The 14,779-nt window shown below is 45.7% G+C and overlaps 1 protein-coding gene across 1 annotated transcript; it reads right to left on the bottom strand.

Annotated features, from left to right (window-relative positions):
• Positions 1 to 302: 302 nt before the first annotated feature.
• LOC6552065 (D(2) dopamine receptor) lies at positions 303 to 11,363 on the bottom strand. The gene is made up of 6 exons (XM_001979685.3): positions 10,868 to 11,363; positions 6,002 to 6,680; positions 4,184 to 4,286; positions 3,985 to 4,110; positions 3,067 to 3,250; positions 303 to 2,063 (listed from the first exon to the last, which is right to left on the bottom strand). Exons 2-6 carry the CDS (start codon positions 6,522 to 6,524, stop codon positions 1,104 to 1,106), a joined length of 1,896 nt encoding a protein of 631 aa, XP_001979721.1. The 5' UTR covers positions 6,525 to 6,680; positions 10,868 to 11,363; the 3' UTR covers positions 303 to 1,103.
• Positions 11,364 to 14,779: the final 3,416 nt, after the last annotated feature.

Raw genomic sequence — 14,779 nt, forward strand, 5'->3', positions numbered from 1 at the left:
CTGCGTTATTTAGAGCTATATATCCTGCACTAAGCCCAAGTACGACAGGGACCAGCTAGCTGCATCGTAAATCGCCAAAGGGAATGCGGAAGTGGCTCGGGGTCACCACCAAACTGGTTACCTTGCCACAAGCGCGCGGCTGAATTTTGGAGCACGAGGAATGGCCGTATAAACAAGTTTTGCCATCCATCTACGCTGTCTGTGCCACTGGCCAAGTGCAAGTTGTCTTGACGGCCGCCAAAGAGCAACATCCAAGGAAAATGTTGCCATTTTGGAGGCGCCGCCCGCTGAGCGGAAAAGTCGCGCGGAAATTACTAAATCGATACGCATCCGATTTTCCATGGGCTCCGCATGCAAAAATACGCTGAAATCCTTGCCTGCATTCGCATACACACATCTTGTACAGTCAAGCTTCATTAAGTCGCACATCGAATGCCAATTTTGTGTCGAGGGAATTGAAGTCTCCATAACTCGAAATTTTTTGTTACTCTCTAAAAGGTTTTCGGGAAAATGAGCCGATAAAAATTCTATAATATTTTCCCCGACTAGCAGACCAATTTAGATCATAAAGATCATAAAAAGATTTTCATGCCATTCGTTTACGACATAGGTAGATAGTGAGGCTCAGCATTTTATCTATATTATTTCCATAAATTTAGCAACAGTGGAAATGTTTATCGCAAAGCTTATGAAAATTTGCAAGTATATATAATAAAAAAAAATTAGAGATATTATTTGTTATATCAAATCGGTTGAGTGTCTGCGTTAAGAGGTTTCCCTATAGACTGTTTGAAAATGCCGTAACGGCTTGGCATTTCTGAAAGGTCAACTGAAAGCAGTGGAATTCCTGGTGGGCGAGGTTGGTCTCCAAAGTGGCGAAATGATCCAGAATCGGAAGCAAGCCCTGACGATGAAATAAACCATACGAGAAACTGGAGAACAATTACACACGGACTGTGGTGCAATTAGGGACCACACCTTTTTCGCCGCCGACGCGTCTAAAGTTAATGAATATGTTAATAATATGTGATGCGGGGGCGGTTTGTTCAGGGCTTGAAGGGTTGCCGTGCTACCAGGCCACTGGAACCGAGTCCAGTCCAACTCTATCGCCTGATGGACATGGTGTTGGTGGGGAACTGCGGCTTCTGGCCGGCGCTGAAGAAGCGCTTGCAGGTGAGGCGCCAGAAGGCCGCCCGGAAGTCGACGCTGTAGAAGGCGTAGATGAAGGGATTGATGGCGCTGTTGAACCAACCCAGCCAGGTGAGGGCCTTGGCCAGCATTTGGCTGGCCTGGTGCTCGGCCAGGAACGGGGTGATCAGATAGTTGATGAAGAAGGGCAGCCAGCAGGCGATGAAGCCGCCCACCACAATGCTCAGGGTTTGGGTGGTCTTGTTCTCCTTCTTCAGCGACGTAATCCGATTGGACAGCGACTTACTGTTGGTGTTGGCACTGCTGTTCCCGCTGGTCGATGTGGTGGTCACGCCCGCCTGGTGATGATAATGCGGATGGTGGTGATGGCTCCTCAGTCTCTCCCTGTCCCGCTCCCCATGCGAATGCCTAAAGCTGTGGGTTCGCGGTGGCTGCGAGAGCGAGTGGGTCTGGGACTGCCCCATGTGTGCCGGCGGCTGCGACTGCCACTGTGCATCCAGCAGACTGCTGCCCGGCCCCATGCCACTCGTCATTGTGGTAATGGTCGTTGAGGCGGTGGAAGCGCGCTTTAGCGACGAGGGTCGTGTGAGCTCGTAGCACCCATTCTTGGCGCAGCCCATGGAGACACCTCCGCCGCCGGAGGGAAGCGCCAGCAGTGATTGACAGTGGCTGCCGCCAGTGGCACCAGCTCCTCCTGCAGCGCCTCCTGCTCCCCCTGCTCCCCCTGCTCCTCCAGCGCCCACTGGCGCACAGTTGTCACTGTCGCTGAGCATCATGTCGTGCAGCTCCTTGGCTATCGTCTGGTTGGAGAAGGTCCTCGATGTGGCCTGTCTCTGGCGCTGGCCCACCGAGCTGTGCTGCTCCTGCTCCGACAGCTCGTTCTCCACGTCCGCTGCCGTGTAGCGCTTGAATTTCTAGACACGCAAAGTGCACCAGGCGGTTAAGTCAATGTCGATGATAAATAACTAAAATGAAGTCAATGGGCGGCAAAAAGCGGCAGGGATTAAAGAAACGGAAACGGAAGGCACGCCAGCAAAAGCCGAAGCTTTAAACACTCTTGAGGGCAATAGTTAAAGTCGTTCACTTTAAAGGAACCACCTGGTAAGCAGGTGGCTTTAAGCTGCTCCAGGACCACATACCTAAAGCCATGAGGCATTGTTTTATCAACTGCACGATGTGATAATCTCTGTAAACATAGAGCTGGATTTTAGACTGCTTTCGGGCGTACGGTTGCCTGAACTTGATGCAGTTTAGCTGTCATTTAAACCTATTTTAGAATGCACACCAGGCATATATACAACGAGCATCGTTTAATGCTAGCTATTTAGTGATTACCCTGCAGCTTGTTGCAGCAACAATTAGGCACTTTAAGAAATGTGGATGATGCTATCATGCTCTTCCTCTAGTTTCTGCCTCAATTGATGTAGCAACATTAGCATCATTTCATAACCAGCGTTTGGGAAAGCATTTAACTCTTGGCGGCCAAACTTCGCCACTCAGAACATGGTTAGTTGAAAACTCATTAATTCAGCCACATGGGCTGCCAGAGTTGAAGTGAAAAACTTGTGTTATAGCGCACAGTGGACCGGACCGGATATTGGGCACATACCCCGCGCTGCGAGGGTATGGTATTTAAATCCGTGTGAGCTCCTGGCATTTGGGAATTATGAGGCAAACGTGCCGCAGTTTGTGCCGCACGTGGAGTGTCCTTTAAGCCGGAGTGCTTTCGCAATAGAGATGACTTTCGCTGGGCTGGGCAGCGTTTGTTGTTTGCAGCTGCAGTGGTTTCCCTATGCCATATTCCGTATTCCGTATTCCGTATGCCGTATGCCGTATTTGTGCACCATGTTGGCTTTGGGTTTGGATGGCGGGAGTCGTGCGAATGTTTGCAGGCAAACAGGAGGAGAGGTGGCTTACCTTGTTGTGAACACTTATGTCGGTCATATTGTCGTGCCTGGATGCAATGACACAGGAAATTCTTGCATACACATAAATCATGACTGCCATGGGTATGAAGAAGGAGCCCATGGCCGAGAAGATGACGTAGCCCTCGTTCTGGTTGTATCGACACTCGCGCAGGTCCCTGCGTCCTGGCTCGTACCTGCGAATGGGAATGGAAGTGAGCAGGATACACTTAATGGGCCACCGAGTTAGTCAACTAAAGCAGGAAGCTCCCAATTATTCGCCCACGCAGGAGGCGCTCGACGGGGTTAGCGGGGTCAGAGGTCGCAGGTCGCGAGAGCAGCAGACAATTGCCAGCTAATTATATTCGTTTGTGCAGCTGGGTGTCGCCAGTCAGTCTGCTCGGAGGTCCCGAAATTTATGCTAATTAATTTACACTCACACTTGGCAACATTTGTAATGCCTAAGATGGACCAAAAATAGCTAATAATACACTAAGTGGTCCTCCCAAATTGTACAATGGCATCTCTGCACTCTACAAAATTGTTGATTTTATTGCACCAGCTTTTATGGCAAATTGCGGCAAATGGAGTTCCTTTGTTTCTTAAATAAACCAACGTACTCTTGGTGGAATTTTTTAATTCCTGCCACCAGCAATTGAACAAGAACCTTTATTGTGCTGCTTGTTAAATCTGTTGACTGTGCTAATGAAGCCAAATAAAAACAAAGCACTTTAATTAATTCTCCTTTTACTCAGTTGGGCAAACGTCTAGGGATTCCTCCGCACTGCACAAAATTTGTTCTTAAAGTGTAGTAGAAGCAGCAAACCAACATGGAAATTTATGTAGTTAAAGGGGCAGAGGTAAACTCGTTTAATTTATGAAGTGTGTGGCTTTTCCCTTACATATTAATAAATCCTTCAAGTGTACTTACCATCCCAACATGGGGGGACAGGTGATGGCCAACGCGAGCAGCCAGACGATTAGGATCATGATGAGGGCCAATCGTTTGGAGCGCCGTTTACGGGAGTACGTGAGCGGCCTGGTCACGGCCAAATATCTGTCGGATGGCCAGATGCAAGATGTACGATTAGGGGGAGTATGGGGAATATGCTTTGGAGAGCTCTGCTCACCTGTCCACACTGATGGCGCAGAGGCTGAGAATGGAGGCGGTGCAGAGGAGCACGTCCAGGGAGATCCAAATGTCGCAGAGTACCCAGCCCAGTTGCCACGAGCCTGCAATCAAGATTCCAAATTAAAAACTTTGCGCCAGCCTTTTGCAGCGCGGAGTGGTGGAGCGGGGTGGCCAACTTAAAATTCCGGTCCAAAGTCAATTTGATTAGCAACATTTTCCATGGCTTTCAGCAAATGCCTCACCTAAGGCCAATTAAAGCGGCCAGCTCGGCAAATTTTGGCAATGTTTCAGGTCCGCCTTCAACCCGTTTGTGGTTTAATTCTACCCCAAAAAGCACCGATTTCTCCACTGGACCCCAACCTTTCCAGCTCTTTCAGTGCGTTCTCCTCGTCCGAGGCATGTCAAGCGATTAATTTTTAAATCAAGTGCCCCTTAATGGTCTCCCTGCGCCAAATGAAAGGTTGTTTTTGTGAAAGGCGCAAGGACCACGGAGCCATGGAGCCATGGAGCCAAGGAGCTCATTACAAGGATATTGCCTATGGGCCAGCACACTTGGGTTGGTCCAGTGTAAGGATGCAATTTGCTGAGTCTCAGAGGACTGAGATTGCGCCCCTTAAAGGCAAAATTAGGAGTGAATTAGCAAAACACAAGGATTTCTTAATTAATAAAATAAACAAATACTCCTACCGCGAAAGAGTATGTTTTTATCTATATGTTGGGCAAAAACCAACTCGAAGCAGTCATATCAGCATTTTCAGGGCCTACCCCAACCTCAACTTGATAAGACTCAAAAGCAAACTATTAATCCCGACCGTGTGGGTGTATTACGTCCTAACTTAATGATATGTGTACGTGTACTTTAGACAAAAATGAACTGAATGTGGGGCTTGGTAAATTGTTTGCCTCGAAAAAACCTGAGGGCATGAGTAATTATGACTGGGATTCAAAAGGAATCTCCACAGAGAGAAACTAGTTGCTGAATATCTAGTGGATATTCAGTGGAGTTTAAACAGAAGTGGTTAAATCAAGGATCCGCCAATTAGCATATTTGCCATTCAACTCCACGAGTTGAGCAACAAAGACCAACTATGTGCTGAAGAGAATAACTCATTCCGATTCGGATTGTCAGTGATCCGGATGATTATGACAAACTTTCGACATGCCGTTGCCTTTAAAGAATTTCCACAAAGTTTGGCTCGGGAATTTTTCCCTTTTCGGCTGCTCGCCTCATTTTTTTGTGTTTTGTGTTGAGGAAATTGCACGAGGGCCGAGGCAAAAAATGAAAGAAATTCTTTCAGTTCAAAGAATACAAATCCATAAGGCGAGATAGATACATACTCGCATATTTCACCTAGCAGCATTTACATAAATACACGGCCCCTTGCCCCTTGCCCCGCCCCCTTTCTGACACGCCTCCTCCTCGAGTTCCTGTTCGTGTCCGTGCTGCTACTCCTGTTCGTGCTACTTTGCTGGGGTACACTTAGAGAAAGGCTTCGAAGGAAGCAAGAAATTGAGGGACAATGCTCTAAGCAGGATCAAATTCATATTCGCAGGCTCGCAAGCTCTTAAAATTCGCCAGGAGGTGGAATTTTATATAAGTCATCCAAATTTGCTCTCAGTGCACCCCCTTGGATCTGGGCGCCAAGCTTTTGTTAGCAATTTTTTGAGGGATTTACCGGAATGGCATCTTCATCTTGTAATCACGCGAAAAGCCCGCCGAGCGGCGCCTCCTTTCGCGGAAGGACTCTAATGCCTTAATGGCGCTGCCACACACTCACACACACCCACACACACCCACACACACCCATGCACTCACCTATGAGATGGACGGCGACGGCGGGGGGCATGACGAAGATGCCCACGAGGAGGTCGGCCACCGCCAGGCTCATCACAAAGCAGTTGGTGATGGTGCGGAGCCGTCGAGTGGTCAATATGGCCAGTATCACCAGGGTGTTCCCGATGACGGTGACCACGATGAAGGTGGCGAAGACAGCAATCAGGATGATGCCCTGCCAGGAGAGCACCAGGTCGTAGAAGTGCGCCCACTCGGCGGCCGCTGCCGACTCGTTGTAGTAATTAAATGTGGTCACGGGTGCCGTGGGTCCGGGCTCGGTGAGAGCCAGTGCATCCGTTCCGTTCGGCCCGCTGGGATATCCACTTGCTCCAGCCGTCCCATTGGCCGCATCCTCGTACACGATGGATATGTTCTCCGGCAGACCACCCACTCCCACTCCCACTCCCAGTCCCAATCCCCGCAGGGAGGAGGGTGAGGAGGCGGCCACATACATGAGCGATGGATAAATGACGCTTAAATTATTCAGCTGCAAGTTGACAGCCATGGATCGGCCAGTTGGGTTCTCAATCGAGTGTGGCTATCTCCGGCTGCAGCCCGCCTAGGCCCAACCATATCCTGCCATAGCCGTGGAATTGGTGGAGTTGGTGGAGCAGGAGCACGGCCCAACTGTGGTCATTGTGTCCAGTGCACGTCCGGTTAACTGGAATCAAAGGAAAGTTGGGCAGTTAGCAAGTGCGGCAAACTCCTTTGCATGGCAATAAAAACGGAGTCAGCAGGAAACAATAGCAATTTGCATACGCATTTTATTCTGATATCTATTTGCATCTATTTGTACTGGTTTAAGTTTTCATGAACATGTTATCTGATTTATTCCTTGTGACAATTTCCGAAATTAAATTGATTTCACTGCATCCATGCAATCTACTTCAATTGCAATCGGCGAAATTGTCGATTTCATTCCTTCGCTTGCAATTAGGCACTCAACATTCTCAAGTGTAAAAGTGCACAGCTTTGAATTTACCCGTTTTTGTGAAGTAGTCAACGGTGTTGAAAGATTCTTTGTCTCCGGTTGCCATTACCGAAACAGTTAAATACTTTACTCTTTAAGTAGATAAGCGCTAATCCTGTGTTAGTCACACTTTTAACGAAAATGCCGAGCGCGCTACGGTGAGCAATTAATCAAATTAAGTTCGCCTTATCACTTAAAAACCCCACTGGCTCGATTAAATTGAAAATGTATGCAACTATTTGCTTGTACGCAACTCTAGAGACTTAATAATAACTTATGGTGGTATTTTCTATTAGAAAATTAAATTTGTATAAATATTCACTGTTTATTGTGAAGTAAATTCGAGAAAGTCATCACCAGCAGAATTCCTGGCAGTATATGCACTTTCCGTTTTAATAACAACTATATAAAAATAATAAATTCAATGAGCTTTAAACAAAGCAAGTAGTATTGCCACAAAGTGGCGAAATGTATTGTAATGTATTACTAATAAATTTGCCAACGGAATGGCTACATTTGGAAATATTTTATTAAAATATTTATTGAAAAATGCCCGTATATAAACTGTAATATATTTATTTTTGGTTGGGAATTAGGTGAAAGAACTTGTTTATTTTATTGTCTTATTTGACTATTTACTTTGAATTTCGAAATTTGTTTGTAGCTTTTACCTCGATGTGTGTTTATTTGTGGATATTATTTATGGCGTATCTAGGAGATACCCGTTCCATTTCCGAATTTCCGAACCTGATAGTCATTCGTCTGCCGGATTCGACTATTCATCACCGAAACTTTTCCACCATTCACTATTTTCACTTTTTCCACAACTGGCAGACCTCCACGTGCGCCTGGGCGATAAGATTGATACTCGACGCTCTATCAGATATCCGATTGAATTATGTACGGCTATGGGCGCTATTGCTACGTAGATTCCGGCGGAATATCGTCGGAATACGCGGATGACTGTTGACTGAGTGGAGTGCGAAACTGCAGACCGAATGGCAAGGGCTGCCAGTTCGACACTTCTTGCCACTTCTGTTGACAATAATTTGGCATTAAGTATTATTTATTTAGCGCCCGATAGTGCGCCTTATATACTCCAGATTGCGACTCCTTGCGAGCGTCTGCTCGAGTGTGGGTGCGATAACCAAATTAAAACTGATATCGCAATAGACTAGGTGGCGGTGGAACGCTCGGCGCCTCGCAATGGCAGTCGTAATCGGAGTGGCAATGGCAATGAATATGGATATGGGTTCGGGCATGGGCATGGGAATCCGGAATCCAGCCGCAGGCAGAGGCAATTGCCGCAAAAAGGGAATAATTCACATTCAGCACAACAATTTGCATATTCAAATCTCTGAGTGGGATGCTTGGAATATTAGCTTAAGACTTCAGCTGAACGATAACATGGAAAAGGCTGCAGTATCTCAGGCAACTGGAAAGTCCGTAATAAGTTCCGTGGAACCACACAATTTAAACTAACTTTTAATTAATTTATGTACAAACATTAGGGTGGCATGCAACATTAAATTAGATTCCGGTTTTTTGGGCTCCTCTGATTTTTGGCCTAGTTAATAGTAGGTGGTTTCATACGCCAATATGTTTTATGACCAACCACCAAATTCAAAATGTTGTGGTGTGAAATACCAAGTGTTTTGCCTAGCTGAAACTATTTTTGAATTTATAACACGAACTGGTTCTAATTATAGCAACAGCTTAATAACCAGGGGTTCAGGCCCCAGGCTCTCGGAAAGGGTGTAGCCCAGTTCGCCCACTTTTCGGTTGCCATTTCCTTAAGCCTTTTAATGCTGACGCGGAATGGTCATAAAAGAGCTTATCGCTCACATGATAGCAATCTGGCCGGGCGAGGTGCGCAAAGGGTGCTTTTAGTTTTTTATGCTGTGGCTGATGTGTAAATATTGGCCCAGCCCGGTGACGTACTCAAAGGTGAAACTGATTAATTAGAAGCGATGCCAAAGCCCACGGCTGTCTGTCAGGGCTAAGGTATCGATCGGCTCAATGGAATGTGTCATCCCCGAGAGATAAGGTCCTCTTTCTTGGGCCGCCAGTTGGGTCTACCGATATCTGCGGACGTGTGTATAGCTTATAGACTTCCAATCTCGCGTGCTCAATTAGTGGCGTTGGGAATCATGTGTATATTTCGAGGGGCTTGCGGTCGAAAATAGATTTATGAACTCATTCGTTAGAATGTGACTGGGATTCCGGTCCGAAAAGTCGGAAAACTGAAATCGCTTTGCGATCGGGGCTGCTACATTCTTTGGCGGCATACCACCCATCGCCAATTGACCGCGATAAGCAATGGCGTTTTTATTGGGGTTTTGATTGATAATCCAATTCGCAACTCAATTGCTAAGTTTGAGCACCCTAATCTGCTTGGTTCCTGGACAGTTTCCTTACCATTCCCATTCCCATTCCCGTTTTCAGTTTCACTGCCATTTCCATGACAATGGCAGCAATCAGCTCAGAGGTTTACCCTTTTGCCCAACTATTTCTTCAAAGGCTACAAATTGAGTTGCTCCAAATCCAATTACTTTGCCGAAAAGAGCAAACTTATGAATTTCTAATTGATACCGTTCGTTCATCCTTTTGGGCCGGCTGAACTTGAAAGATCGGGGAATGGACTTCCGCCGCTCTTGGCGGAATGGGTCATCAATCAGAGGGGCACTCATCTCCGGCATTAGATAAATCTGTATCACTGATGTTCGCGTCCGTGGAAGATTTATTTCACACTAAAAGTTCAAGCCAAACAATGGAGCAGAATAATCTTTGTATACGCCAGTGCCGCCAGCTTGATGTACCAAAGACAAAATAGTTTTAATCCTGAAGCAGATTTATTGAATTATTAATCTCGCTCAATACGTTTTGAATTCATTTTTATAATTTTTGTGTTTACGGCTTATTCAGATATCATCGTTTGACTTATTGCTGGTATTTTTATACAGTCAAAATCATGATTTCAATTTTGTTCCTATAAATGTTTAAAAACCTATTTCCGGGCATGAAACTCTTTAAAGATATTTGATTGGCATGGCGAAAGAAAAAAGGACAGAGAGCGATTCGGCAGCTCTGGTCTACATATTTTCCTATTTATGCTGCCTCATCATTGCCTATTTTTTCGATATTTTCCAGCAGCTCTTGGCCAGCTGTTCGGCCTTCACCTTATTCCGCTTTAATCGACCAAGCCCCATTTCGCACTCGCGTTATTAAGAGATGTTTTTCGGAAAAGCCAGAAGGGCACTTCAAGTGTGACAATTGCAAGGCCAGCCGAAATACTTTCCGACATTTTCGGAATGCGTTTGGAATGTAATTTTCCTTCTTGTTACCATCTACAGTTCACCAGAAAAACCAAAAAAAAAGAATTAAAGGGAGGAAAAACAAGAAAAATGCTGAGCTCCGTCAAAATTCATTCCACCGCCCACGCGGCACCAGCATCCGACTTCCGATGAACATTTGTTGCAATTTGCGGCCAACATGGCGTATGTGTAATGTGCATGTGCATGTGCAATAATATTTCATTTGCATTCGGCAAATAAACGCTGCCGGATAGGAGGGAGTCCGGAGTGGGTGGGCCCCCGAAAGGACTCCCGCTGACGTCAAAACACCCAGTCAGCCAATAGAAGCCACTATTTATTGGGACTGACAGACACTTATTTGTCCTCTTTATTTGGCAGTGCCATCGAGGTGTTTAGCGTGAAAGCATTTATCCATTACCCGGTCCTTGGCTGATCTATGCAAATCGCACATGCTCCCTGCGCGCCACCTGAAGCGGCTGGAGGTGAAGGGTTCCTGCCGGAGGACCCTCCTCAACGAGGGTCCTCCAGAAGAGAAGGGTCCTCCCCGTCGCACTGTTTACTTACTTAATGCAATCGCTTTCCTGCGCAGTCCTCCGCTTTCATATCAAAACATTTCGCATTGTTTTATTGACACAAAGCTGCTATTATTTTTATTGCCCTCGGGCAGGTATTTTTTTTTTGTTTTCTGTTATTGTTGTCTGAGGAGCCGGAGTCCCATTTAATTGGATACTTTATAAGTGCACTACAAACGCAGTTAAAGGAGACGCTCGTTCACTGTCATTGCACGTTAGTTGGTGTTATTAACTTGGTTTTTCTCTCTTTCATAAATATTTTTGTATATTTTTAGCCGCGTGACGAACTGATTGCACCGAATACCTCCAGTTCACATTATCGATCAGGTGAGCCGGCGGCTGATCAATCGCCTTTGGATGCTCGGTGTCGGTTACGTTCACGAATTCGGATGACTGAAGTGCCACGATATGTGGCAGAATGCTCCTGCGAACCGATGGACAACCGCCTCGGTTGAGCGCTCGAGGAAAACTGAAAACTGAACAGAACTGAACTGAACTGAAAAGCTGACGATGTGAGTCGCCCGAAGTCGTCGGTGGTGGTAGTAGTAGTATCTGTCACTGGGTTTCAGTAGATTTGTGGATTCCAAGTTGGCGGGCAGGCAAACAGGCGACTTTGAAATAATCCTGTGCGTCTGCCTTCGTCTTGTGTTTAAATAGGTGTTTAATATTCAAATGCCCAGAAAAAAACACATTTAATTCCTGGAACAACGTTTAATTAAGCCGCGTCCAACTCCACGCCAGGTTGATAAGACCGGAGCACTGCGGATTCCTTAAGCTCCGGAGCAGAGCAGATTTTTACGACGAATTTCCAAATGAAAACATAAACGATTTCGCGGGTACTCAGGAAATCTAAATTAAGATTTTTATGGTAGCCTTATGGACATAGACATAGATATAGCCAAGCGTGCACAGACGGCCCGGCTCTATCTATATCTCTATATTCGTACAGCGGCCTTTGTTTGTACATTTTATAACTTGCAGATGCGTCTCCACGCGGATTGCTACACACTCATAATGAGTAGTGTCAACAGCTGCTGCCAGAGGTCAGATTCGGTTGTATTCGATTGCGATCCACACGGGTTCACCAGGCGAGGTGAATGCGTTCCACGACAGTGGCGGTAAAACGCTGAAACGCTGAAACGCTACAACGGTAATGGTAAAATGCCAAAATGCCAAAATTCCAAAATTCCAAAAGGCCCAAATGGCCAAATGCCCGATGTGGCAGGTAAACAAAGGCATGCGCTCTCCGCCGTCTGCATTTCAACCGAAATAATGGCAATGGCACGGGACTCACAGGTCAGGGGACAAGTGGATAGAAACCCGCTGAAGTGAAACAAAGCGCCAAATATTGCTTTTGAATATGCAATAATCCTACGGTCACTGGATAAACGAAAGCATTTCCTTTTCAAGTTATTACATTCGCCTGTCTTTCAACAAGATATACAATTTTTAGGTACAAATTGATTGGACCTAAAATGATTCATATTATGATTATGGGTTTTATAATGCTTAGTTATCTATTTTTTTTTACCGCTGCAACCAAACTGTTGCCATTTTATATTTATTAATGCAGCATTATACCTTAAATTTTAAGTGTTGCATATGCCCTCAGAAAAATTACTCATACGACATGTAGGTTTGATTGTCTGGCTCCACCGATTTCCTAAACATCACTTTTATATAACTTTTTACACCTATTCTTGTAGGCATAAATAAATTATCTTTCATTATTTTTTGCATGTGCAGTATGTATGTATGTCCTCAGAAAAATTACTCATACGACATGTGTGTCTAATTGTCTTACGCCACCAGTTTCCTAAATATCACATTTATATAAAGCGGCACGCCTTAATAAATTATATTTTACTATTTCTTTATTGTAATTATTAATCAGAGTTTCGTGTCCAAGTAATACTTTATGACTTGATATAAAAACGTATCTTAAGCAAACAAGAAATAGATAAATAATATCTTTTGGAGTGAGCCCATGATTAAATTGAAATTAAATTAAAGAAAACAAAGCACACCAGCGTTAGCAAGTAATATTAATTTAGCTGCTAGCCTTATATAAATAAATAAACACATCTCGAGGAAATTTCCATTTAAATCCCATTATCGTGTTGCCCAGCTTGCGGCGCAGTTAGTAATCCCCAGATCAGATCCGAAACCACTGCATACCTCCGGGCTGTTCCTCCAACCGTAGCTAGCCCGGAGCCGTTCCGGACCACCTGTAATCCTGCAGCGGATGGGGCTCCGACCACTGGACATCACTTAGATTGATTAAATGCTGGGAATCTGTGCGGTTCGGGTACGTGACTCGGCTGGAATGGGCGGGCATAATTGGTGTCCGTGCGAGGAGGCGATGATCCCGAAAAGGGTAAAGAGTCACTGGCACTGGCCGTGGACAAAGTTTTGCAACATCATTTAATTATCAAATGCACGTACATAAGTGAGTTTTGCAGTGACAGGAAGGTCGTCACCCGCTTCCGCCCCTCAAAAGAGCGCCTCCCATTTTCCGGCCCACTTCAAGGCTGGCTGAAAGTTTGTGCCCCGCACAAGTTCTTGGCGCAAGGGAAAAACAGGAACTTTTCCACTTTCCATTTCTATGCACCGCCAGACTTGGCAGTCGCAATCGCAATCGCAATCGCACTAGCAGTGGCAATGGCAATGCTAAATTGAGTTTAACAATTTGTCTTAGTGGCACTTGCAATGGATTCCGTAATTGCCTGACAAATCGCTTCCCCACGCGTTGTGGTGCATGACACTCACGCACTCACGCACTCACGCACTCACCCACCTCCCATATTTCCACCCCGCCCAAACGTGCACATGTATCGGAAGGCCCTCGCAGGACACGACAATTGGTCGCCTAATGTCCTGGCACCATGTGTACTCCAGCGTCATAAAGTTTTAATTTCGCCAGCATAATTAGTCTGGGGAAATGGCGGAAGGAAGCTCTATCCCAGCGTCTGTCGCATTCCCGGAACTCGACGAGTGCCATTTGCTCACAGGAAAAAATATGTTTATTGCATGGCAGGCTAGTTGGTTCTATCATTACATAGGGAAAATAGGGAAAATTTGGGAATGGGCCCAATTCAATTTAAATGTAACCTATAAATAATGTTTTAAATACTTTTTGTGTAATAATGAATACCAAAGAATTAGGATTTTTCTTAAGAAAAACTAGGACTCGCACTTAAGTTCCTAGAAACCATGGTCAAGCCATAAACCATAAAATTCGTGCATTTCATAGATGCTAAGTCTTTTATTGAGCTCATTAAATCGGCAAATGCCATTTTGATACGCCAAATGTAAAATCGGCTTACGCAGAAGCGAGTGGAATAAAACAGGCCACATTTATGGCCAATTTCCCCGGCGTTTCTTCTTGTGCAGGCCTGTTAAAGTTGCTTTTAATTGATAGGTGAACGAACCCGCTGGTTCCCTAATGCATGGCGTGGCCGCTTAGAGACGGCAAAGGCCAGAGGCTATTAATAATTTTCAATCAATAAGTGGTAATACTATTCGCGTCTGCGGGATCAGCGACGGCGGGCCGAAACAGGAGATGCGGAGGCCATGGGTTTGGGGGCCGGCAGACAGACATATACTCCGATTACGGCTACCAGGCACACACCAGTCGGTGTATGTATTTGTATATATTTAAAATTTGATTCTCGAGCGCCGCGACTTTCGCCACTTTTCTTTCAATTTATTGTTCCCTTCGGAAGGACCCCATCCTCGGTCATTCCGGCCTATTGTCCGTTAAGCAGATTTCGAGCTTACATTGCGTGTGCCGCTGTGCTGGTGAATTGTGGAAAAGCATACAAAGGACCTTCCAGCTTCCGGCTTAGCTAGGCGGAAAAGGGGCGTGGCACTGTGGCATGCAAAACAGGCGAAATACTAGAAC

Source organism: Drosophila erecta, unplaced genomic scaffold, assembly GCF_003286155.1.
Source record: "Drosophila erecta strain 14021-0224.00,06,07 unplaced genomic scaffold, DereRS2 tig00000000-arrow-pilon, whole genome shotgun sequence".
NCBI lineage: Eukaryota > Metazoa > Arthropoda > Insecta > Diptera > Drosophilidae > Drosophila > Drosophila erecta.